This window comes from Molossus molossus, unplaced genomic scaffold (assembly GCF_014108415.1).
Source record: "Molossus molossus isolate mMolMol1 unplaced genomic scaffold, mMolMol1.p scaffold_m16_p_16, whole genome shotgun sequence".
In the NCBI taxonomy this organism is placed as follows: domain Eukaryota; kingdom Metazoa; phylum Chordata; class Mammalia; order Chiroptera; family Molossidae; genus Molossus; species Molossus molossus.
Window position 1 is genome coordinate 5765711 of NW_023425351.1, and position 27881 is coordinate 5793591.

Below are 27881 nucleotides of genomic sequence, written 5' to 3' on the forward strand. Positions count from 1 at the left end.
GTTGTTTATAAGAGACCTACCTCACAACAACAGACTCACATAGGTTCAAAGTGAAGACATGAAAAAAAAATCTTTTAAGCAAACGGAAAGCAAAAATACTGGGGTAGCAATACTCATATCTGATAAAATAGATTTCAAAATGAAGGTGATAACTAGAGATAAAGAAGACCACTACATAATATTGAACGGATCTATCCAACAGGAAGATATGACCTTGGTAAACATATGTGCACCCAATATAGGAGCACCAAAATATATTAAACATCTTTTGGAGGATGTTAAAGGAGAAATCAACAGCAATAACACAGCGGGGGACTTTGATACCCTGCTGACATCACTGGATAGATTATCTAGACAAAAAATTAACAGGAAAGACAGACTCTAAATGAAGTGCTAGATCAAATGGATTTAATAGATATCTACGGAGAATTATACCCCAACTGCAGAATTCACATTCTTCTCAAGTGCACATGGGACATCCTCAAAGATAGACCACATGTTAGGGCACAAACTAAGTCTCTACAAGTTCAAGAAGACTGAAATCATATCAAGTATCTTCTCAGAACACAATGGCATGAAACTAGAAATCGATTGCAACAAGAACATGCAAAGACATTTGAAAACATGGAGGCTAAAGAGCATGTTATTGAACAATGAATGGGTTACCATGGAGATCAAGGAAGAAATGAAAAAATTCCTGGAAACCAATGAAAATGAACACACAACAACACAAAATCTATGGGATGCAGTGAAAGCAGTTCTAAGAGGGAAATTCATAGCACTACAGGCCTACCTCAAGAAGCAAGAAAAAATTTTAATAGACTATAACCTCACAACTTAAAGAACTAGAAAACAAACAGAAAGAAAACCCCAGAGCAAGTAGAAGGAAGGAAATAGTAAAGATCAGAGCAGAAATAAATGAAATGGAGACCAAAAAAAAAAAAAAAACAAAAAAACAATTCAATGGATCAATGAAACAAGAAGCTAGTTATTTGAAAAGATAAACAAGATTGATGGACCCTTAGCTGAACTCACCAAGAAACAGAGAGAACCCAAATATACAAAATCAGAACTGAAAGAGGAGAAATAATAACTGACACCACAGAAACACAAAGGATTGTTAACAGATACTATGAACAATTATATGGCAACAAACTCAACAATCTAACAAAAATTGACAAATTTCTAGAAACACATAGTCTCCCAAAACTGGACCAGGAAGAGATAGAAAACTTGAACAGACCAATAAAAACCAAAGAAATCTAAAATGGAAACAAGACCCTCCCAGCAAACAAAAGCCCAGGCTTGTACATGTTTATGGGGGAATTTTATCAAACATTCAAAACAGAACTAATACCCATTCTCCTCACACTATTTCAAAAAATTCAAGAAGAAGGAAGACTTCCAAACTCGTTTTGGGAGGCCAGCATAATTCAAATTCCAAAACCAGAAAAAGACAATTAAGCTACCTAGAAATAAACTTAAGGAAAGCAATAAAGTACCTATTCACAGAAAACTACAGGTCATTGAAAAAATAAAAAGAGGAAGATATAAAAAAGTGGAAGCACATATCTTTTTTATGGATTGGAAGAAGTAACATCATTAAAATGTCCATATTACCCAAAGAAATCTATAGATTCAATGCAATCCCCATCAAAATACCAATGACATACTTCATAGAACTAGAACAAATGTTTCAAAAGTTCATATGGAACCAAAAAAGACCTCGAATAGCCACAGCAATCTTGAAAAAGAAGAACAAAGTTGGTGGAATTACATTACCATATTTCAGATTATACTACAAAGCTACTGTAATCAAAACAGCCTGGTACTGGCACAAGAACAGGCATATAGACCAGTGGAACAGAACAGAGAATCCAGAAATGGATCCAAGGCAATATGGTCAATTAATATTTGACAAAGGTTGTAAGAGCATACAGTGGAGTAAAGACAGCCTCTTTAATCAACGGTGTTGGGAAAATTGGACAGCTAAATGCAGAAAAATGAAATTAGACCATCAACTTACACCCTACACAAGAATAAACTCAAAATGGATAAAAGACTTAAATGTGACTCATGAATCCAGAAAAACCCTAGAAGAAGATGTAAGCAACAAAATTTCAGACATCATACACAGCAGAATTTTCACAGATACATCACCTAAGGCAACAGAAACAAAGGAAAAAATGAACACATGGGACTACATCAAACTCAAAAGCTTCTACACAGCAAAAGATACAATCATCAAAATGGAAAGGCAACCCACTGTATGCGAGAGCATAATTGTCAATGATATATTAGATAAGGAGTTAATTTCCAACATATATAGAGTGCTCACACAACTCAACAAAAGAAAGACAAAGAATCCAATTAAAAAATGGGCAGAGGAACTAAATAGACATCTCTCCAAACAGGACATACATATGGATAAGAGACATATGAAGAAATGCTCAACATCACTAATCATCAGAGAGATGCAAATTAAAACAACAATGAGGTATCAAACCTGTCAGAATGGCCACCATCAACAAGTCATCAAACAACAAGTGTTGGCGAGGGTGTGGAGAAAAGGGGACTCTAGTACACTGCTGGTGGGAATGCAGACTGGTGCAGCCACTGTGGAAAACAATATGGTGTTACCTCAAAAAATTAAAAATTGAACTGCCAATTGACCCAGGAATCCCACTTCTAGGAATATACCCTAAGAAGCCTGAAACACCAATCAGAAAGAATATATGTACCCCATGTTCAAAGCAGCACTATTTACAATAGCTAAGATCGGACACAGCCCAAATGTCCATCAGTAGACGAATGGATAAATAAGGTGTGGTACATGTACACAATGGAGTACTATGCAGCTGTAGGAAAGAAAGATCTCTTATCTTCTGAGATGACATGGAGGGACCTGGAAAGTATCATCCTAAGTGAAACAAGCCAAACAGGAAAAGACAAGTATCATATGATCTCATTTATTTGTGGAATATAATGAACATAACAGTCTGAGGAATGGGGTAGTCCCAGAGACGTGGAAGTGGGGTACAGACTGACAATCCCCAGAAGAGAGAGTGGTGGGGGAGAGATAAACCACAGAACTTATATGCATGTATGCATGAACAGTGGACATGGACAAAAAGCTGGGGACAGGGCAGGGAGGGTGAGGGAGGGGGTATCAGTGAGGGTAAAGGAGAAACATCTGTAACAAAAATAAATTAATTTATTAATAAAAAAAATTGTGACCCAAATGTTGTGGTAAATTATAAGCTACTTATGATTTTGACATTAGAAGGCATGAAAAATTGTTCTATTTATTTTAAGCTTTAAAAATATGCATAAGTGTTTCAGGGTAATAAAATTGGATTCTTATTTGAGTTCATGTAATAGTAAACTCTGTTTTATCCAGTAGTACCACCGAATACAATGATGCATTTTTAAGTTAAGCATAACGTAATATCTTGATGAAGCCATAATAAAACTTGAAGAAAAATTAAAAAACAAAACAAAACAAAACAAAACAATCTAACCAACAAACAAAACCTGGCTGCTGGTGCTCTGAGAGTTGAAAGAAGGTCACGGCAGAGAAACTTGCTGTTCAGAATGTATCAGCCACATTATTTTAGTGCAGATCCTCATCCATGCCCGCTTCCGTGCCTGGGGCCAAAGACCAGAGATTCTAATTGAATTTGCTTTAATCTCCTGTTCTTGGCTGTACATGCTCAAGGGTCCTTTTTAATATCCCTGCTAGTTCCGTTCCCTGTCTGAGTTCTGTAATGTGAATGTTTGCAAGATACTGGCGTTTGCTTCAGCTTTTTCAGACCTTCTAGGATAGTTCACACTGAGATTAAAATCTGTTTTCCATTTTCAAAAACTGTACCTGATTATTTTTATATAATAGAGTTACAGGAGAGAAGAAATTAAAACATCTTTAATTCCACATCTCTCTATTGAATTGTTTAGGATTGAACATTTACTACTTTGGAAGGTATCTTACTTACTCTGTTCGGGCTGCTATAACAAAATATCAGACTGGGTAGCTTACATACATCAGAAATTTATTTCTTACAGCTTTGGAGGTGGAAATCTGAGGTCGGGGTTCCAATATGGTTGGGTGAAGGTCCTCCTCAGGGTCAGCAGACTTGTATTCCCACATGAAGGAAGTGTTTGGGGCATTGTTTGGGGCTTCTTTTATAAAAGCATTAGTCCCATTATTGAGGGCTCCACCCTCACGATCTAAGCACCTCCCAAAGGCTTAGGTCTTAATACTATTACCTGGGCATTAAGATTTCAACATATGATTTATGATTTAGGGAAAGCACAGACTTTCAGAGCATAGTAAAAGTCCCTAATTTGGTTTGCCTTTTAATAGATAATCCTTAAAGGGTCAAATATGTTTTTTGCTGTTATTGCTATTTTGATATCCCAAACTAGGAACCCAAGCAGGTTACCCAGGAGTTTGTTTGCATATACGTAATTGGTACTACTGAGTAAAGATTACTAATTTCTACAGCACAATTCTATAGCAGCTCTTTTAGGACTCCCAAACATTCTTAAAAATAAGCATGCATAGCCCTGGCCAGGCGGTTCAGTTCGATGGGGCATCATCCCATACACCAAGAGGTTGCAGGTTCAATTTTTTATCAGGGCACCTACCTAGGTTGTGGGTTTGATCCCTGGTCAGGGCACATAGGGAAAGCAACCGATGAATGTTTCTCTCTCACAAAATGTGTATCTCTCTCTCTCTCTTTCTCTCTCCTTTCTGTCTCCCTTTTTCTCGTTCTACAATCAATAAAAACATTCTTGAATGAGAAGTAAAAACAAAAAAGCAGACATACACAAGATATCGTTTTGCCTGAAAGTTACACAAAAAGCCACTCCCAATCTGACTTACCAGAGATAGATGGATCTTTAACTATATCTCGCGGTTATTTTCCTTTCTGATTTTCACGTCTCTGATGCAGGGAATCATGTCTATTGCTCAAACGACCTTCAGTAATAGTGTATAGCATACTGAGATGTCCCAGAACAGAGGTCTCTTTGTAAGACTTCCAGTAGTGCCCAGGTATAAAAGTGAATTTCATAGGCTTCACATTAACACAGGACCATCGTGAAGTTTGCACAATCTGTATGATTCAAGCTATTTTCTCTCCAGTAATAAGAACTATCCACCTTGAGAGTGGAAGATAAATGTATAATTCTGGTCTCATTTATTTATTATTATTACTTTTTAATCCTCACCCAAGGTTATGTTTTCATTGATTTTTAGAGAGAGGGGAAGGGAGAGAGAGAAACATCAATATGAGAGAAAACATTGATCAGTTGCCTCCTGTATGTGTCTGGACTGAGGATTTAACCCGCAACCTAGGTATGTCCTGACCAGATGGGAATCAAATATACAACCTTTGGTGAACAGGACGATGCTACAATCAACTGAGCCACCTGGCCAGGGCATCTCATTTATTTTTATATGCACCAAAATGTGAAGAAACTCAACCTCCACAATCATCTATTTATTCCCTGATGTTTCAAGGTTTAATCATGTGCTTAGAAAACCATCTTTCTATTTATCCAATGACCTATCCTTCCTTCCTTTCCCTTCCTCCCTTCCTCTCTTCCTTCCTTCCTCCCTCCCTCCCTTCTTCCCTCTTTCCTTCCTCCTTCCCTTCCTTCTTTCTTTACTCTCTCCTCCCCTCCCTCCACCTCAATCTCCCTCCCTTTCTCTCTCTCTTGCCACCTCTGTTGAATTTCCTGAGTTATGGCTGACCCTGACAAGCATTACTGTTTTTGCTCGTCATTGTGCCTGCTTCTATTGAGTAGCACTTATTTCATTGTGCATTGGAAGCGATCGAATTTGTGACGCATTTTCTTAGTAGCAATGCATTGTTCTTTGGGTCCTAATATTTTAAAGGTGTTTCTTTTAAAACATTTTCCTTTGGCCCTGGCCAGTTTGGCTCAGCGGTTAGAGCGTCGGCCTGCGGTCCAGAGAGACCCGGGTTCGGTTCCCGCTAAGGGCACGTACCTCGGTTGCAGTTTGTCCCCGGCCCTGGTTGGTCGTGCGGGTGGCAGCCACTCAATGTGTCCCTTTCACATCGATGTTTCTCTCTCTCTCTCTTCCTCTCTCTCCCTCCCGCTCTAGCTGAACAAAAAATGGAAAAATGCCCTCGGGTGAGGATAAAAAAAATAAATAAATAAAATAAAATAAAACATTTTCCTTTGCGTTTTGTTCCCTAAAGAGCTCTTTTCTGAGAGCTCAGACAGAAATCCAAGTGTGTTATGGGTATTTGAAAGAAATAACTAATCTGGGTAATTATGACAGTTCTCAGTATTGTTTCCCCATTTTCATAATTTTTATATACACCTCCTTTTTTTATAAAACATGATAATGTTTCTATGTACCCACTTGCTCATGAGCAAGAAAAGGGTAGTAGTAGTGTGGTATATTTGTTACAAATGATGAACCCATATTGATATATTATTATTAAGACCTATAGTTAGGTCCATTAAAATTCACTATTTGTGTTGCATAGTTCTATAGGTTTTACAAAAGAGTGTGTCCTTTTAATATAAAAGAATAAAATATTTTAGGTGGAAAAGACATTAAGAGTGATCTATTTCAAACTCTTTATTTTCAAATAAAAGAATGGGATCAGCGTGATTTGGCTTCTTATGAACACTGAGCAGCTGAGAAGTGTCTATAACAAAATGTTCACTTTAGTCTTCATACTTCCATCCTAACACTCTTTCTTCTCTGTATCGTTCAGCTGAGCATCATGAAAATAAGACAACTTTATTTCTGCCACACCAGTTACTTTCCCTCTAGGCTCATGTGGCGTGGTCCACGTGGACCAGCTGCTATGTGCCCCCCATGTTGATTCCTACGTGCCTATTGGCTGGGCCCCCTACTTGATTTTTTAGGCTTGGCTTTGTGTCACTATCAGGGAGTTTCAAAATCATTTGTTTTTTAACTATGTAAGACACAAAAATGGAACTGATGGGAATCGGTAGCCAGGGAAGAAGAACATGCATTTAATTAAGGTTGCCTATATTCATAACCTAACTAATGGACAGCATCAAAGGAATTCCTAAGTGTGCTACCAAAAAGCTAAGTATGTAATTAAAGCAAGTTCTGGATATTTTAATTCTTTTCAAAATCAAAGATAGCATAAACAATGTTTGTCACCTCTTTGTCTTTGCACTTAACATTTCCAAAATCTGTGAAAAATATTAAAAGTTTTATTATTTCAAATATGGCTTTTCTTGGTGGTAGCTAATTAGAAAAAAAGGAGTCCACTGTGGTTAAAATTCTTAAAGAAAGTATTAAACAGTTAGAGCTCAAAACCTGTTTTCAAGCTGAGAATGAACTAAGAACTGTTAGCAGTTAGGTAAAATGTAATTTGCCACTCAATGACATTTTAATATTTTTGCCAGGACATACAATAATTTTTTTTCTCAAATTACATCCTAAATAGATTCCAACTTCCTAAATTTTTCTAGTACATAAATTAATGCCTCATTTCCAATATATCTATGTAATGTTATTTTTTATTAAGTTAAAAATGAATAAATATGTTCTTTCTATTCCAATGGAAATTTTAAATTGTTAAGCATATATTATGACAATGAAAATGCCATTAATCAATATTTTATGTTAGTTTTATCAAAATCTTTTTTCATTGCATAATTGTTTTGACATACATACTTTTATCTACTCAATCTTGCTTTTTCAAGAACTACACATTTTTTAAAGCTGGGTTTTAAATCACAAATGAGAACTTGAGGGGTGGTCTTTCCATTTCCATTTTTATTTATCTAATGTTTTTGTTGATAAGACCATAAATCAAAAAGCAGATGAACCTCTTTTTTAGGACCTATAAACCTCTAACCAGAAATAAGAAATGCCTTTTTAGCAGAAAATCTCTGGAATCATCTATCCACTGATCCTGCTTTGCTTAGTAATGAGCTGTTTTATTTTAAAAGTCTTATGAAATAGAAATTTTAATTATATTAATGATTTGTATTTGTAATGATCTTGATTATAGAATCAGGATACAAACTTTTCTGCTACAAGTAAATCTTATTTCTTTTATTTCTAGTTAGTTTAGACAGGGCACCATTATTATATTTTGAAAACCACCAGAAATCATCATTTTTTCATATCACCTTTTCCTAATAACTTTCGCATATTGTGAATTATTAAACTCTAAAGAAATGATGTCCATAGCATAATCTGATTAGAGATATATAAGCTGGTTTGTATACTCTTTTGTGTGTCACAAATGACTCAATCTCAGTTGATTTCTCATAGACGCTGCTCAGATTTCTATATGTGATCAGTTTACCTGATAAGCAAAAACATATGGATAGCAAGACAAAGAGATGACAATCACCAGCCAGCCTCAGTTCACAGCTTAGCCTCTACCAGGTGCTTCCAAGGCTTGAACAAGTGGAAATCCCTTACAGATCACTTTGTAGCTCTTGGAAGGTGGCCCCAACTGGCCATAGGCAGCAGTTGACCTTGGCCTGCACCAGAGGTCCTCCCCAAAGGCCCCACAACCAATACACCTGTTTTCTAGCTTCAAATGACACCAGAGCACCACCCAACCACCTCCACAAATGATAAACCCAAAGGGCAGACACAGCAGGCACCTGAGCCCCACTATAGTGAATCCGAGCCATGGGGTCAGCCCCTGAACAACAGCTCCTCTGTTGCAATCACAGTCAGTACTCACAATCAGTAAGCCTGGGGTCAAGCCCTCTAAACAGCAATCAAGGCTAAACTACAACAGGAAGGCTCATACAACCCACACAAGGGACACACCTGGTGCACCTGGCAAAGTGACCAAGGAGACCATGCCACTCAACTCCATGGGACAATTATTACATAAGGCCATTCTACCAAGAATGTGAGATGTGACAGATTTACCTAATACATAGAAACAAATACGAGATGTTAGCCAAAGTGAAGATACAAAGAAACATGTCTCAAATGAAAGAAAAGAACAAAACTCTAGACAAAGAACTAAACAAAATGAATGCAAGCAATCTGCCAGATGCAGAGTTCAGAGCACTGGTTATAAGAATGTTCAATGAATAAAATAAAATTAAAAAAAAAATGTTCAATGAACTTAGAAAAAGAGTAGATGAACTCAGTGAGAACTTTAACAAAGAGATAGAAAATAATCAGTTGGTTGGAGTATCATCCAGTATACCAAAAAGGTTGTGGGTTCTATTTTGGGTCAACGTACATATCTAGGTTGCGGGCTCAGTCCCCATTTGGGGAATGTATGGGAGGCAACTGACTGATGTTTCTCTCTCTCTCTCTCTCTCTCTCTCTCTCTTTCTTCCTCTCTCTCTAAAATTAATAAAAAACATACCCTGGGGTGAGGATAAAAACAGAGAGACAGAAAATATAAAAATGGAGATAAAAATCATAAAAATAAATTAGTCAAAAAATGAAGAATACAATAACTAAAATGAGAATATTTTAGAGAGTATCAATAGTAGATTAGATAAAGCAGAGGAATGAAAAAAATTGGCAAGATAAGAGAGCAGGAAAAAAAACAATCAGAACATCAAAAAGAATGAGGTTAGTTTAAGGGGTCTCTGTGAAAACATCAAGCATACTAACATTTGCATCATAGGGGTACCAGAAGGAAAAGAGAGAGAGAGTGGGCATTGAAAACCTATTTGAAGAAATAATGAAAAAACTTTTCTAACCTGACAAAGAAAATAGATATATAAATCCAGGAATTTCTGAGTCCCAAACAAGATGAACCCAAAGAAGCCCAAACTAACACAAATCATTTGAAATTCCAAAGGTTAAAGACAAAGAGAATCTTAAAAGCAGTAAGAGAAAAGCAGTTGGTTACCTTCAATGGAACTCCCATGACTGTCAGCTGATTTCTCAACAGAAACTTTGCAGGCAAGAAGAGATTGCCACAAACTATTTTCAAAGTGATGAAAAGCAAGGACCCACAACCAAAATTACTCTACCCAGCAAGTCTATTATTTAGAATTGAAGAGGAGATAAAGAACTTCCCAGACAAGAAAAAGCTAAAGGTATTCAGCACCACCAAGCCAATATTATAAGAAATGTTAAAGGGATTTATTGAAAATGAAGAAGAAAAAAACAGATAAAAGATATGAATAATAAAACAGCAATAATTCCACACCTATCAACAATTACTTTAAATGTAAATGGATTAAATGCTCTAATTTTAAAAAAAGCAGAGGGTGACTAAATGAAGAAGAAAATGAGACCCATATATATTCTGTCTACAACATTCCAACTTCAGATCAAAAGACACACAGACTGAAAGTAAAAGGGTGGAAAAGACATTTTATGTAAATTGAAACCAAAAAAATATGGGGTATCTGTACTTTTATCAGAACAAAATAGACTTTAAGCAAAGGCTACGTAACAAGTGACAGAATGACCCAGAGATTCCACTTGTGGGTATTTATCTAAAGAAACTCAAAACATTAATTCAAAAAGATGTATGCAGCATTATTTCTATTGCAGCATTATGTACAAAAGCCAAGATATGGAAGCAACTGAAGTGTCTATCAATAAACAAATGGATAAAGAAGAGGTGAGCCCTGGCCAGTTTGGCTCAGCAGTTAGAGCGTCGGCCTATGGTCCAGAGAGACCCGGGTTCAGATCCCGCTAAGGGCACGTACCTCTGCTGCAGTTTGTCCCCGGCCCTGGTTGGGTCGTGCGGGTGGCAGCCACTCGATGTGTCCCTTTCAGGTAAATGTTTCTCTCTCTCTGTCTCTTCCTCTCTTTCCCTCCTGCCCTATCTGAATAAGAAATGAAAAAATGTCCTCCGGTGAGGATAAAAAAAAAAGAAGAGGTGAAACTTACATCCAATGGCATAATACTCAGCCAAAGAAAAGAATGAAACCATGCCATTTGCAACAATATAGATGAATCTAAAGGATATGATGCTCAATAAAATGAGTCAAATGGAGAAAAACAAATACCATTTGATTTCACTTATACATGGAATCTACAACACAAAATAAACAAACTCAGAGATAAAGAGAACATTTTGATAATTGTCAGATGGGATGGAGCTAGGGAGAAGGGATTAAGATTTTCAAATTGCCAGTTATAAAAACAGTCACAGGGATGTAAAGTACAGCGCAGAATACAGTCAATCATACATTAATAACTATGTGTGGCGTCAGATGGGTACTATAGTTATTGGTGGGATCACTTTGAAAGTTATATAAACGTCTAATCACTATGTTGTACACCTGAAACTAATATAATTTGTATATCAACTATAATTGAGAAATAAAGTTATTTTAAAAATGAAAGCCAATTTTACAATGATAAAAACAGAATAGAGATGACCCACCTAGTGTGCCTAGGGCTCAATGGTAAGTTAAAGAAAGTAAGGACAATGCTAACTCCAGCAATGGCAATACATTTAGATTTCCTTAAAAAAAAAAAAAAATTGGCACATTCAGGACTTTTGGTATTTTGGGGTCACAAGTCAGGGGCTACAAAACACATTTATATCAAAAGTAAGAAGAGACACTCTGCTGAATGAGCAAGGCACCCTCATTTTTCAAATGACCAGTCGTGGGTGCGGCGTTGCTGCCTGATGGGAAGTATTAGAAGGAGCTTGGGCTCCGGGGCACCCTCGCTGTGAGTCCCCATTCTACCGTGGGATGACCTCTCAGGGGCCAGCACTGGTCACAACATTACATGGTTCAGCAGTCACAGAGTGGCCACTGTGGGTAAACAGTGCCAGCATGTGATACTATTTAATCACATAAAATAATGTGTAATTTTTCTAAGTTGCCAGAACTGTGCTAGGGATTTTATAGACATCACACTAATTCAATCCTTATAAACATCGTTATTAGTTTATTTTTACAGATGATTAAGAGATGGACAGAAGAGGCAAGTTTATTTGCCTGAAATTACAATGTTAGTATGTGGTCAGAGCTGAGATTTGTGTGTGAGTTTTTCTGAGCGTTACAGGCCTCCGTGCACGGTCTCCTGCTGTCTTTCCACCAGGTCACATGCAAAGCAACATCTGGCAGTAATTCTAGTCTATCTTAAAGAGGAAACTTTGAGAGCTTCTGTTCCTCAGCAATTTTCTAGCAAGAAGAATGTCTTGTATGGTGTGGGCGAAGCCCAGAACCGACTCATTATACCCCAGACAGAAATATACAGATGCAACTGCTTTGATTACCTAACTCTAGGCATTTGGATCAAGAATTCCATCAACAGTTCTATTGAGCTCCCAGAATAGACAATATGGGATCCCCCTTCTAAAAAACTTCAACCTTAAACTTCAGTATAAAAGTAATAACTATACTGTTGAAAGCGTCTGAAGCTGATCATCACGGACATGGACAACAGTGTGGTGACTGGTGGGGAGGGGAAGGGGGTGCAGGCGGAACAGAGCACCGAGGGGGTACATGGCGATGGAAAGAATAAAATGAAAAGTGTGAAGCTGATCAGAGCCCGATGTAGAATTTGTATCGACATCAATAAATAGTATAGATTAACAGAAGAAAAGTAACATGCTCAAACAATACATCATCATGCCCACGCAATTTGTTTCTGAATTTGAAACTTTATGTGAATTACTGACTTGAACTAAGAAATGTGGCATATCAGCATGCTATTTTAAAACCATCTACATCCTCTGAGATTCTTGTGCTTTTTCTGTCCATGAAAATCCATTCTGAAACATTTAATTAACATCTTAGTCCCACTGAGGCATACTAAGTCTATCTGTTCATGTAATTAATAGAGAGGACAAAGGCATCTAATCACTGTTGGCAAGTGAAAGGCTGAAATTAAATAAGAATATTAGCAACTGTATTTCAAAGCTGATAAAGTTAAGAGTCTTAAAAATAAAAGTGTATTGTGAAGGGCCCCATATAATTTGCAATGCAATTCTAAATTCCTTTTCCTTGAAGAGAGTGAATACCCTTACCAAGTGGCATTATTGGTGCGTTCTAGCCTTTGGTGCCACACTAATCTGTTTAATCCAAGGTCCATCACTGTTTGTCTTAGACATGCTGTCTCTGAGGGTAGATTACTGAAACTATTCCATCTAACAACACATGGTTCTCAAAGAGAATGCATGTGTTTTTGCTCCCTGTATAATGAGTTTGAAATCACTTTGTACTTCCGGGAAAAAAGACTAAAGTTAAAATCCTTTGCTGAAATGGCAATATTTAAAATGGACTTGAATTGCCCGGCCAGTGTGGCTCAGTGGTTGAGTGTCGACCCAAGAACCAAGAGGTTGCCTGTTCAATTCCCGGTGAGAACACATGCCCAGGTTGTGGGCCAAATCCCAGTGCAGGGCATGCAGGAGGTGGCCAATCCATGTTTTTGTTCATTGATATCTCTCTCTCTCTCTCCTTCTCCCTTCCTCTCTAATGGACATGAATGTACAGAGTGCTCTTTGTCTAAAACACTGCTTTTCTCTGTGTATACTTTTAGGAAACTAGAGACTGGACATATTTATATTTTACCTAATGTCCACCACAGATGGCATTAGGAGTGGCCCAAGTCAGATTTTATTTTTTCTCCTCACCCTAGGATATTTTTCTATTAATCTTCAGATAGAGTGGGAGGGAAGGAGGGAGAGAGAGAGAAACATCGATGTGAGAGGGACACATCGACTGGTTGCCTCCAGCATGATCACGACCAGGCCCGGGGATGAACCCAAACCAAGGTACGTGGCCTTAACCAGAATCGAACCCGTGACTCTTTGGTCCATGGGCCGACACTCTAAGCGCTGAGCCTAACCGGCCAGGGCAGCAAGTCAGTTTTTTAAGAAGACAGAGACAAGTGACAGATGGTGGTAAACACTAACAACCCTATTCCATGTGCTCATAATCAAGGACCCTCTCTAATGTCACCAGCTGTAGGACTGTGGCTTTTTACAGACACTTTGTCTCACTGTGGTTTGAAATATGTAAATGTATCAGAGGGTTTTCTGAATAGCTGTTAGCAGAGGAGAATGTATTCAAAAAGCAAATGAATGAGAGCTGTGAGAAGCAATCGGCTTACAGCATTTTCCAGTTTGTTCAACCCTTGAGTATAAACTTTTAAACACAATTTCTCCTCTACCCTTCCCCTGTGAACAGACACAAGAAATTCATCAAAAGTTCATTAATGTTATTTAATCAACCGTGGAAAACGATTCCCAAAGTCCCTACCATTGTCCTATTCCTTTCTGTATAATGTGGATGTCACCTCACTGTCCAGCGGAAGCTCCCGGCTTCTCCCAAAGTGTAGTTCAGAAGCACCTACAATGGGACCACTTGGGCTGATCGTTTAAAATCCTAATTCCTGGTCCAACCTCAACTGACTGGATTAGAATATCTGAGGTCAGGGTTTCAGACCTGCATGTTTATCAAAATCCAACCAAATACCACAGTAAAATTTGATGACTATTCTGCCTGGTGTGAAACCTGTTTGCCTTGAGATTAAGCTCCTTGAAATCCTCTCTCTCTCTCTCTCTCTCTCTCTCTCTCTCTCAGACACACACACAGTCTTGATATGATCATCCAATTGGCCTGCTACTATATGAGATTTTACTAGTATACATTTTATTGTTTATAAGCTTTTAAACATTTTCAAAAATTTAGAGATGTATTTCATGTAGAGATATACTTAGTGGACATTAATTGGTAGGCATTATTAAAAAAGAGGAAAAACATATCAAATGACCTTCAAGCATATCTTTGAATTACATTTTATCCTGGGCAGTACTCCCTGATCTGTTTCAAATATGAAAACAAACAAACAAACAAAAACACACCAATTAAGAGATCAAGAGATCTTTTGTACATCTGATAGCACATTGGACCAATGTCAGATATTTCTAATGAATACAATGAGCAGTTTTTAGCCATGTACTAAATCTTCATCTAGACAGTGGGAAAATCATGATGTAAAGGCAAAGTAAAGAAAACTCACCACTTCTTCATGTCTGCATTTTTTCACATTAATTCCATTTATCTGCAATAAAAAGACAAGCACAGTTTTATATGGCATGTTACAATTGACTTTATGATTCTATTGACATAAAACAATAAGGTTGGAATGTATACCTGTAGAATTGCATCCCCGATAAACAGTAGTCCTGAAAGTTCCGCTAGGAATGGAAAAGGACAATTGATTATGCATTAACTACTTTATTCATATAAATGAGTGCTTTTTAATTAAAGTAAAATCTGATAAAAGGAAAAAAAATAAATGTTTTATATGGAGATTATCTTAAAAGATGCATAATGGAAATACAGAAGTAATCATATAATTCATTCCAAATGCTGAAACACAAGCTGAGATATTTCTATTTAGTTCTACCATCTCAGATTTCTTTTTTTTATCCTCACCCGAGGACATTTTCCCATTTTCTGTTCAGATAGAGTGGGAAGGAGAGGGAGAGAGAGAAACATCGACGTGAAAGGGACACATTGAGTGGTCGCCACCCGCACGACCATCCAGGGCCTGGGACAAACTTCAACAGAGGCATGTGCCCTTTGCGGGAACCGAACCTGGGTCTCTCTGGACCACAGGTCGACGCTCCAACCGCTGAGCCAAACTGGCCAGGGCTCATTTAAGATTTTATAGTTGTTAAGAAATAGTCACTCTTCTGGATGGATGACTAAATTTTATCATGACTTACAATTTTAAGGTATCTATAAAAAACATTAGGTCTAGACATTCAATCCATTAGCCATTGAATCAGCTCCAACTTTCTTTTTAAACATTAGATTATCTTATACAGTTCAGTCACGTCAGTTGTTTAATTGAGTTAAATTGCACATGAGAATTGTAAGTAATATATCTAAAATGTCTTATGCTTCAGATGACTTGTTATAATTACATTTATTTGTTTTTATGTTTGTTTAACAAAACAATTGAAAACTTATGCACCCCACAATTCATATACAGTCGTATCCTCTCTTTTTCCCATTCTTGTTCTTCTTTGAGAGAAGTTCTCAGGAACAATAAAGGCATAGGCTCAGGAATCAGACTCGATCACTGACGGCCTGGTCCTGGAGAAGCTGGAGCTAGTCCATGGCATACTAATTTATAATTCTTAGATATCATCTTATTCTTCAATAACAACAGCTTATAAAGGAATGGATACTGCACAATTCTCTTAACACTTTACCTCTTTGATCCTTGGAAATTTTTGAAATGACAACTGGAATGTTATGCTCTGCTCCCCCCTGGAAAAAGAAAATCATATATTTTATCTGAAAAGATGAAAATGCAGAGTTTAGTTAGGAACTGTGCAAGCTACAATTAGTATGTTAAGAATAATAGATAGAATTTAAATAAATGTGTGGAGTATTTTACTAAGTATATAGCGCTCCCAGGAAACTTATCTACCTGTTTAGAATTTCACTGTGGCACCTAATAATTAATAACAAGTGACTTTTCCCTGGCCAGTGTAGCTCAGTGGTTAGAGTGTAGACCGGCGTACTAAAGGGGCATAGGTTCCATTCCTGGTCAAAGGCATGTACCAGGGTTACAGGTTTTCTCTCCCTGAATTGTTGAATCCAAAGATTTCCTTAGTGTTCAGATTCTTAATGCAAGTAACCATGGTAATGATACCATTGTAATAACCTGGCTATAATTAACAAGAAAGGAGCAAGAGAAGGTCAGATAATATAGGCAGAGCTTTGCCAGGTAGCTGCAGTTTAACTTTCTCCAGTTCTGTTCCCCACAGATCAGTGGGGGAAGGGACTGGATAGTGGACGCATGCCCAGTAAGGTCTAGGTGATGTGGGAAGAAGCTGTCCTGTCAGTCACACCTGTGAGCAAGTCAGTGGCCAGAACAGGTGAGGTCACTGCAAGCACACGAAGACCTCATGTTTGAACTCTTGAACAAGGGGTCCTGTCCTCTCGGCTCTCTTGGTTCTCTTGCTCCCTTGCTGCCGACTCCTGGATGGCGGGGCTCTCGTGCTCCTGCAGTCACCCGCACGGCTCACAGCCAGTGCACCCCGACACAATGCACTAAAGGACTGCAGCTCGTCTGATGCGACAGGGGACGCAGCTCCCCCGTGGAAAGGACACTTTGGACACTGGCTTTGCTTTCAGCTCTGCTGAATCCCCAGCTGCCCCTCTTCTAGGACTGGTTTAAGGGGAAAGCGACTTTGTAAACCAAGGGATATACGTTCACAAAAATAAAACCCTTGGGGGCCTTCGAAATGCTTATTCTATTGGTGCCCCAAGGACCCCACTCTCACTGGCAATGGGGAAGGGCAAGCCTGTGACTCTCGCTGACCACGGACGGGGGGAATCTCTCCCCGGGGTCTGCCTAGGGAAAGGCTGTTGCAGGAGCAACTTCCTCAGGGCCCACGCAGTGTTCCCATTGTGCCCTCAGCACCCGGATTTATAACTATCTTTTAATGACAAGGTATCACTAACCTCTATTTTGTTGACATTTTTCTTTTATATATAAAATTTGTCCTGAAAGCTACATGATTTGTGCACAAAGGTCGTTTTTTAATTTTTATTATTTTTAATTGGGCATTTGGAGCTCTGAAAATAATTTTAAACTCATTTCAGAAAATGACCTTATAAGAAATTAGATGGAAAAATTTAAGACAAAACTCAGGAGATAAAAATTGTAACTTAAATTTCAGTACCTTCATTTATCGGAGGAAATGTGAAAGCAATCTAGCTCTATTAAAGTTAATTAGATTTAGCTCTGGACCTAAATGGGAAATTCGAGGATTTCTGGGCAGGAATCAAATAATGTGACTCACTGTTTAAAACAGATGACAGGCTTCTGCTTAGACTTAGAATAAAATACAAAATCCTTACCAGCCACCTGTCCTGTGACCTCAGCTCCCCTCTGCAGCTTTCTCTACCCTCATCTGTTTGAACACTAAAGGACAGCAACATATACTGTCCACTCTGCCAAAGAAAATATTTTTTCCCTTTACTCATAATCTGGTCAACTCCTATTCACATTAAAGATTTTAGCGGAGGGGCCCCTTTTGTATCTCCTTACTAGAAGTAATTTACTTCTGTAGCACTGACTCATGGCCATGACTTACATTTATTTGCATCACAATTTGATCAATTTCTAATTTTACCACTGGAATGTAAAGACCCCAGGTCACCATCTTTTCCTTAAGCTATCCTTAGGCCAGGGTGTGGCTCAGGGGGTGAGAGAATAAATAATTGAGCTCTGTTGTTTCCTATGAAATCAAGATTAGGGCAAGTGAGGTGACATTCAAAAGGGCATCCCCAAAAATACCAAAACATACACAATTTAATTTTGTAATAGTCTTTTTACAAAGTATAGTTTATTTTATAGCAAGCTTTATAGAAACCAGGATATAAAATCTCATCTAAAGCAATTTGAATAGGACTCTACACAATGATTGCCGTATAACTGAAATTTATTTAAACCAAATGCAGAATATTTTTTAGAGCATTGAGAATCTTGCCAAATAAATCTTTTCAAGTCAATATTTTTATTATTCCAAATCAATAAATCAATCACATTCTGGAGTCTTAAAAAAATTCATAGATGACATCATTGTATATTCATTTGGGGTAAGTCAGAAAACACTGTGGACAGGTAAAAACCCAGTCAGTAGAATTCAGAATTCAGTGAACAGGAACAGAAGAGGTGCCTAGAAGACCACCAGAAAGAATATAGGAGACTAACTATCCTTAACCTATTTCAATCCCACACTAGCTGCTGAGGATTCTACTATCAGTTTATGACTGAAAATTTTCTGACACTTCTGCAATGAGGTATCTGTTCTTACTCTAAGGATTAAGTCATTTTGCAGTTTAATTTTTATTTTATTTAAAAAAATTTTTTTTCTTTATTGATTTTAGAGAGAGAGGAAGGGAGAGGGGGAGAGAGGTAGAAACATTGATGAGAGAGAACATCAACTGGCCACCTCCTGAATGCCCCCTCCCACTGGGGATCAGGCCCACAACCTGGGCATGTGCCCTGACCAGGAATCAAATTGGCAACCTCTTGGTGCAGGGTCGACACTCAACCACTGAGCCACACTGGCTGGGCGCCATTTTGCAGTTTAAACTCCACGTACCTGAGAAACTGCATCTTTGCGTACTCCATTTCACCACAAATCCTGTATTACTAGGTTATGTTTCAGACTCCAAGAGAAATTGAGGTGTTGCCCCTGCTTGAGGAACCCCCTTTGCTAACCATGTCTTATTGATTTAATGAGCAGTGAGACAGGTACGAGCAGAGCAGGAGCGACAGACCAGTTACAGCCCCCCCGGGTGGAAGCCCGAGTGCCTAGCAATGGGCAATGGTGAGGTGGAACCTTGCTCCCAGGGTGCCTTTTCTCCCACAGAATATTGCAGATCATGGGGTTCAGACCCTCCCCGACCTCTCCTCCCCTCACATGTCCCTAGTCAGGCAGTAGACCCCCTGAGAGGAAAAACAAGGGGGCTGGAGAATAGCTTCCTATGACTCTCTTGCACTAAGCCCGAGAGATAACCTCTAGGCCTCAGCTGTGTTTCAGCTCTAGGCCCAGAGAAGCAGTAATGAGAGGCAAAGTCATGGCTGACAACAGGACCAGCTGCATTGACTAATGACCCCCTGCCCTGGCACTAACCAATCAGTAGAGAGCATGACCCCAAAAGGACACACCTGGAAGCTGATGGATAGTCTACTGAGATTCTTCCCTGGGACCTCTAGATAAAAGTTCTTAATACAAAGCACCAAGACCAAACTCTCTCCAGCATGCCCAGTGCCCTTCTCCACCCCCTTCTTTCCTTAGTGTGCTCATATTCTCCCTCTCCCTCTCCCTCTCCCTCTCCCTCTCCCTCTCCCTCTCCCTCACATGCCCATGCCTTTCTTTCCCCTTTCTTCCATTAGGGCACATACCTCTGCTTTCTTCCCCCTAAGCTCCAAGTGCCCTTCTTTTGCTTCTGTAACTTTTTTCCTGGGCTCAGTTGACTCACTACTTCCACAATTTACCTGTTTGCCTCTGTAACTTTCTAAATAAAATTTTTCTTGTATTTAAGGCTTGCCTCTAAATTCTTTCTTAGGCAAAACTCAGGGAGTATGGTCTAATATCTGGTGCATTTGTCACTGACATTATGACTGCAACTTGTGACCATATCCCATCATTCTACCTGCTGGAAACTACCCATTATTCTTATCTCACAATCCCACTTACTGTCCACTGTGTTATCAGACCCCTGGAAATCCAGTTGCTCCCACCAACCAGAAAATTAATGCTGTGAGTTCATGGTCTTGTTTTCCTAGCAACCCATCCTTTTGATCAGCAACTCCCTACAACTCTCATCTTTTAAACCTTTGCTTCATTCTTCTCATCTTAGAGCCTGTGTTCAGTTTATGCCGAAGGCTGTATTCTCTGATTTGCATTTCATATCAGAATAAAGCTCTTTTTTATTCCTCAGAAGAGTCCTGTGGAACTTTTGTTTACACTGCCACATTATTTAGTTTGACATTGTGGACTAAAAAGGGGTTCTATAAAAAATAACATCACAGGGTGACCTGATTTTACATTTCTAACTGGGAAGGTCATAGTGGGTAGTCATACCCTAGACATATGACAATGGAGGTCCATTGTGTATGCACACCTAGGTTAACACACTTTTGAAACATTTTAACTCTGCTCCTTCGAAAGCATGAACACCCTCAAGAACACCCACAATCTTACTGACTGACTGTCTCTTAACGTAATCCCTTCATTCTGTGCTTTCTCCCACCTTCATGTAATCTTGCTTTCATTTCCTCCTTAATCCCAAATGCATAAAATAAGCTGAAAACTGTCATTTTTTGAAATCATTTTCTCAGTCTGTTGATATCATTCCTCTAAGAGTATCCTGTTTGGCTCAAATAAATTATTATAAAAACTCTCCATAGGTTGAACGTTCTTAAATTGACAGTTTGGGCAAAAATTAGTAGTCTTCCCAAAGACTATGTGATTATTTTCATATGAAGGTCCAAAATAGGGAAATCTGTAGAGAAAGAAAATAAACTAGTGATTGCTTAAAGCTGAGACAGGAAAACAGGGAGGTAAATGGTGATAGCTAAAGGGTATGAGACAGGGTATATGGCAGAACAACTGCAATCAGAAAGTCTTACAGGAGCTGTCAAGAAGGAAGACCACCCCCTAATGAATACATAGGTTAAAACCGGCAGAGACTGATCAGTCTAACATGGCAACTAATTTCACCAAATGGTAACTCCTAGCCTCATTATATGCTTATTGTAGTACATTAGCATGCTAAAGGAGACACCCCATACGACATGATCAGAAATGAAAAGCCTATAAAAGGACACACAATGGCCAGTGGAGGTCCTCTGAGAAATCTGCACCCATTTCCCTGGGAAGATTCTGAGTATTTCCCTTCATTTAATACCCTATTTCCCATTAAAACATCTCCTAAAGAAAGCAAACTCTGCTAAAGAGGTGCTGGTTTGTCTGTGGAGTTGCCCATTCTCTAGCTCACTGTTTCACTAATAAACTTGCTTTCACTTTAAATTCTATGCTGGCTCCATTCTGAATTATTTCTATGGGACACCAAGAATCCACAGTGGGTCATGGACTCAAAGGTCCCCAGACCTCCAGAATGCATCAGGTATCATATTTTTTGAGTTGATGAATATATTCTAAAATAAACTGAAATGATGGTTGCAGATATCAGGAACACAAATATCCCATAAGGGCATAATTAAAGTTACTTAAGAAACTATACTTGCAAAAAGAAAACCCTGACCTTTTTCCTCCCATATGTTAGGTATACTCCTTGTTGCCGAGAGTTGAGAGATAACTTTATCACAAGAGTTAAAAGAATCCAGAGTTGAAAAGCTTATATAAACGAATCTTGTACTGCCTTTACTAATTTACTACCCCAACCCAGACTTTGTTTAGATTCCTCAACAAGAAATACCCAAACTTTGCTTAGATTACTTTGTAATGGCAGTAACTTTCTGTCCCGTTAACTTATGACCAGGCTCCCTGGATGACTGCCTGCAGGAATGAACACGGTGTAAACAGCCCTAGACCTAGTTCATGACTAAGTTTCTGATCAGAAAGACTGACAAGCATTTCTCTCTTCTTTGGGGTTGTAAGGCTTGTGGAGGAAACACTACAGAGGCTTGGGCTAGGTTCCCGTGCCTGTGTGCCTCCATCTCGCTGCGCCTTGGTTCAGTTAGGTGTCGGCTGCTTCTAGCAGGGAAAGAATTACTATAACATGCAGCAGGAACGCAAGGGAACAGTTGGTGATACAGGGATACACTTACTCATCAGAGTTTAAAAAGAATTCCTTTCCGTTTTAGGACCTGCAGACTAATAGTTCATCTAAACCAGGGGCTGGAGAATGAGAACACGAGAGCCATGTGGGTGGCACCCCTCTCCTCAGGACTGCTTTACACCCCGCAGCATCGGTGCCCATATGTGATGTGCTCACAGGTCCCGGGCTCTGCACTTCTTGGACCCTTGCTTTTCCTTAACATAGAAATAATGTGGGTGTGTAGGTGATTTTGGTCACTACCTTTTCATAATCAAATATTATAAAATAATGGTATTTTAGGAATCTATATGATAAGTTTGTCTATGAAGATAAATCTGTGATTCCTACATTAAATCTCAATGTATTTGATTTAAAAAACTCTTTAGGATGACTCTTTCAAATTAAGGCATCTTGGGACATAATTTTTAAAATAATAATTATGATTTTCAAAGGAGAGTCTCAGATTTTGCAATACAATTCTTATAATGCAAACCAAAAAATATAAGATAAAAAAACAAAGTAATAATAGGAAGAGAAATAGACAAAATTTGAAAAGAAAGCGAATTAAAACTTACATAAATCATATTGTTATCATTTAAATCCAATAAATATTTCCTTTATTTTTATTAAATTTCTTATTTCCTTTTATTCTTTGGGATTTTAGGAAATTTGGAATGGAAACCCTCCTCATGGTGTACTGTTGTGTCTGGCATTTGACCCTCAAGGGACGATATCAAATCAAAAACCTAGAATTAAAATGCAGAGACATATAACTATGTTAACTTTTAAGGCACCTACATATTTTTTGTCCCAGAAGTTTCGAAGTTGTCTAATTAAAAGATAAATAAAAGAAAATGGGTAAAGGGTGATGTTTATCTCACCACCCAGACAGGGGACTCTCTGGCTTGAGAGAGTGTTCGGAGTGAGGACAGTGTTGTCCGTGGACGGGTAACATCAGGCTTAATGGTCAGTGATAGCTTCAGGGACATCATACTATCCCCAAACTATAATCACTGAAGAATGTTAAGAAGAAGCACTGGACTAGAGGCTACACGAAAAGCTTCTCTGTGCTGTTGCCTTCCAACCTTTCTTGTGTAGCACTGAATCCTGAAGAATCCCTGCCATGTGCAAAGGCGAAAGAGGAGGAAGGTTCCAGAAGCCAAGATTTGTTGGGAGAATGCAGCATAGCCACCTGGCCTTGATTTCTAACAGCACGTTAGAGCATTTCAGTGTTTTCTGACAAAGTAAAACATTTTGTTACCCTTCAGCCAAGTTCTTGAAAATAGTTTTTGGGAAGGTAAAACCAAAATAATAGCACCACATGTTCTGACTACAGTAAAATTCAGAGCACCTGTCAGAGTCTTAACTATATTGATAAATGCCTTTTCAATTGTCCAACATATACTTTTCCTTCTATTATATCAAGTTGAGATATTTGATATTTTAATTAATAATTCTTAATACAAAACCTCTCGTGTGTGAAAGCAGTGATTACTTAACTAAAGAAAATAAGGATACATATGTTTATATATTTATGTGCATAGTTATAGCTAACTGAAATTACTTCAGCAATAGATAATCAACACTAAAATATTAATTCTACATTTAACCTAGAATAATTTCTTAAGCTGCTCACTTCATATATATAGTTTATAATAAAAATATTATATTACTATAATATATAATAAAATTATTAATATTATAAAATAGAAATTTAAATATATAATGCATATTTAAAATTCTCAGATCTAAAGAAAATGCTGCAAACAGATAAATGGAGTATTTTATTCAGTCTACATCAGGACAAAGGGAAAAAGGATTTGTATAATAACATTGCTCTTATAAATAAAGAAATAAATAATTATATTTGGAAACACAGTTACAAAATAAAAGATAGTTTAACAGCTAGACAAGCAAAGGTCGGCGGTGAGTGTTGAGGAAACGGAAATGGAAGCTCTGAAAGGGACTCTCCAGGATGAATGAGCAAGAGTCTACATACAAATACTGATGCTTATAGTTCTAGTTTGTTTTTCATAAGAATTAAAAATAATTTTTTTGGTAAACCTCCTAAAATATGGCATCAATCACAGTTCACAGGGTACTTTTGTGCTCAATATTTTGCATGAAAAATACCCATATGGGATTTTGAAAATTATTGTATTTCTTGTGTGTCTAAAAGTTTTACTTGGTTTGAAATAATGAAATCATTAAGCTGAAATGATTCATTTGGCACAATCCTTGATGTTTTAAAAACTGTTAGAAAGAGAGAGAAATATAAGCATAAAGAATAAATATGGCAATAAATAAGTACCTATCAACAATAACCTTAAATGTGATTGGATTTAATGCTCCAATCCAAAGACATAGGGTAGGTGAATGGATAAGAAAAGATGACCCATATACAGGCAGTAGACAAGGGACCCACCTCAGAAGAAAAGACTCACACAGGGTGCAAGTGAAGGGGTGGAAAAAAAATTTCCGTGCAGATGAAAATAAAAAAAATCGCAGGAATAGTAATACTTATATTTGACAAAATAGACTTTAAAGCAAAGGCCATAACAAGAGACTAAAAGAGTACACTACATAATGCTAAAGGGATCAATCCAACAAAAGGATATAACCCTGGTCAACATGTATGTACCCAATATACAAGCACTTTAATATATATATATATAAAAATTCTTGGAAAGCTTGAAAGGAGTGATCAACAGCAATACAGTAATAGTAGGGGATTTTAACATCTTAGTGACTTCATTGGATATATCTGCCAGACAAAAAAAATCAACAAGGAAACGATGATCTTAAATGACACACTAGATTAGATTAACTCAATTGACATTTACAGAACCCCAAAACTACAGAACATACATTCTTATCAAGTGCACATGGGACATTCTCAAAGAGAGACCACATGTTAGGGCACAAATTAAGTCTCTACAAGTTCAAGAAAACTGAAATTATAACAAGCATCTTCTTGGATCACAATGGCATGAAACTAGAAATAAATAATAAAAATATTCAAAAACATTCAAACACATGGAGGCTAAATAGCATGTTTTTAAACAGTGAATGGATTATCAATGAGATAAAAAAAAAAAAAAAAAATTAAAACCTTCCTGGAAACAAAGGAAAATGAACACACACACCAAAACAAAACAAACAAAAATCTATGGGACATAGAGAAAGCAGTCCTGAGAAGGAAGTTCATAGCATTATATAGGCCTGCCTCAAGAAGCAAGAAAAATCTGAAATAAACACTCAAAACCTGCAACTAAAATAATTAGAAAAGAGAACAATAAGGAAAACGCGAAGTAATTTAAAGAAGAAAATAATAAATATCACAGCTAAAATGAATAATATAGAAACAAAAAACAATACAAAAGATCAATGAAACCAAGATCTGGTTATTTAAAAAGATAAAAAAGATGGGTGGACCACTAGCGAGACTCATCAAAAAACAATGAGAGAAAATGCAAATAAATAAAATCAGAAACAAAAGAGGTAAAGTAAAAACTTATACAACAGAAATACAAAGGATTGTAAGAAAATAGTACAAAAAATTATATGCCAAAAAAATTGGACAACTTGGGAGAAATGGACAAATTCCTAAAAACATTCAATTTTGCAAAACTGAATTAGGAAGAATCAGAAAACCTGAATAGACCGATAAGTAAAGAATTTGAAGCAGTAATAAAATAAAATAATAAAATAAAATAAAAACTCCCAGCAAACAAAATTCCTGGACTGGACGTCTTCACAAGGCAGTTTTACCAAATATATCCAAATAAGAACTAACATCCATCGTCCCCAAAGAATTCCAAAAAATTCTAGAGGAAAGAAGACTTTCAAGCTCTTTTTATGAGGCCAGCATTATCTTAATTTTAAAACCAGATAAAAACACTACAAAAAAAGAAAATTACAATATCCTGGATGAAAATAGATGCAAAAGTCCTCAACAATATATTAGCAAAAAGGATTCACCAATATATTGAAAAGATTATTCTTTATGACCAAGTGGGATTTAGCCCAGGGGTGCAAGGCTGGTACAATATTCACAAATCAATAAATGTGATATACCACGTAGACAAAATGAAAGATAAATATCACATGATTATATCAATAGTTGCAGAAAAAGCATTTAGCAAAATCCAGCACCCGTTTTTGACAAAAACTCTCAGCAAAGTGGTAATAGAGGGATCATACCTCAAAATAATAAAGGCCATACATGACAAACCTACAACCAAGATCAAACTCAATGGGCAAAAACTGTTTCCCTTAAGAACAGGAACAAGATAGGGATGTCTGCTTTCATCACTTTTATTCAATATGCAGTACAAATCTTAGCCACAGCAATCAGATAAGAAGAGAAAATAAAGGCATCCCAATTTGAAAGGAGAAAGTGAAACTGTCATCATTTGCAGATGACATGATATTGTACATAGAATACTCTAAGGACTACACAAAAAACTACTAGATTTAATAAATGAAATTGACAAAGAAGCAGGATATAAGTTAACATTCAGAAATTGATGGCATTTTTATACTCCAATCACGAACTCTCAGAAAGAATAATTAAAGAAAATCCCATTTACCATTGTAACAACAACAACAAAATTAAGATACTTAGGAATAAATTAACCAAGGAGGTAAAAGACCTGTACTCAGAAAACTAAAGGACTTTGAAAAAAGAAACACAGGAAAATATAAACAAGCAGAAACATATACCATATTTATGGACTGGAAGGATTAATATCATTAAAGTGTCCATATTATCCAAAGTAATCTATAGATACAATGCAATCCCTATTAAAATACCAACAGCATATTTCACAGATCCACAACAAATAAACCAAAAATTTATATGGAAAAAAAAAAAGACCCCAAGGCTAGTCACAGCAATCTTGAAAAAGAAGAACAAAGTAGGAGAGATTACAATACCGATATCAGGTTATACTATAAAGCTGCTGTAATCAAAACAGCCTGGTAATGGCACAAAAACAGGCATATTGATGAATGAAACAGAACAGAGAACCCTAAAATTGACCCAAGACATTATGTTCAATTAATATTAGACAAATGAGACCAAGCCTATAATGCAGTAAAGCCTCTTCAATAAATGGTATTGTGAAAAATGGACAGGTATAGGCAAAAAAAAATAAATAAAACTAGACCACCAATTTACATCATACACAAGAATAAACTCAAAATCAATAAAAGACTTAAATGTAAGTCATGAAACAATAAAAATCCTAGAACAAAATGTAGGCAGCATAATTTCAATCTCATGTAGCAGAATTTTTATATATACATAGCCTAGGGCAAGAGAAACAGGAAAAAATAAACAAATGGAACTACATAAAAAAAAACAAAAAACTTCTACACAGCAAAAGAAACTATCAACAAAATAAAAAGGTTTCCCATTATATGGGAGAATATATTTGTCAATGATACCTCTGATCAGGGATTAATTTCCAGATATATAAAGAACTCATACAACTGAACGAATGGACAAACAATCCAATTAAATATGGGCAGAGGACCTAAATAGATTATTCTCCAAAGAGGACATACAGATGGTCCAGAGACATGAAAAAAATGCTCCAAGTCAGTAATCATTAAAGATGCAA

The 27881-nt window shown here is 37.2% G+C and overlaps 1 protein-coding gene across 1 annotated transcript in view; it reads right to left on the minus strand.

The window, feature by feature from the left end:
* Window positions 1–27881, minus strand: part of SNTG1 (syntrophin gamma 1) — an 866981-nt gene that overhangs the window by 256499 nt on the left and 582601 nt on the right. Inside the window, exons 6-8 of the mRNA XM_036263979.1 lie at window positions 16158–16215; window positions 15088–15131; window positions 14954–14995 (exon numbers count right to left, since the gene is read on the minus strand). Of these exons, the coding sequence (XP_036119872.1) occupies window positions 14954–14995; window positions 15088–15131; window positions 16158–16215 (144 nt within the window). The remainder of the gene's footprint in view (window positions 1–14953; window positions 14996–15087; window positions 15132–16157; window positions 16216–27881) is intronic.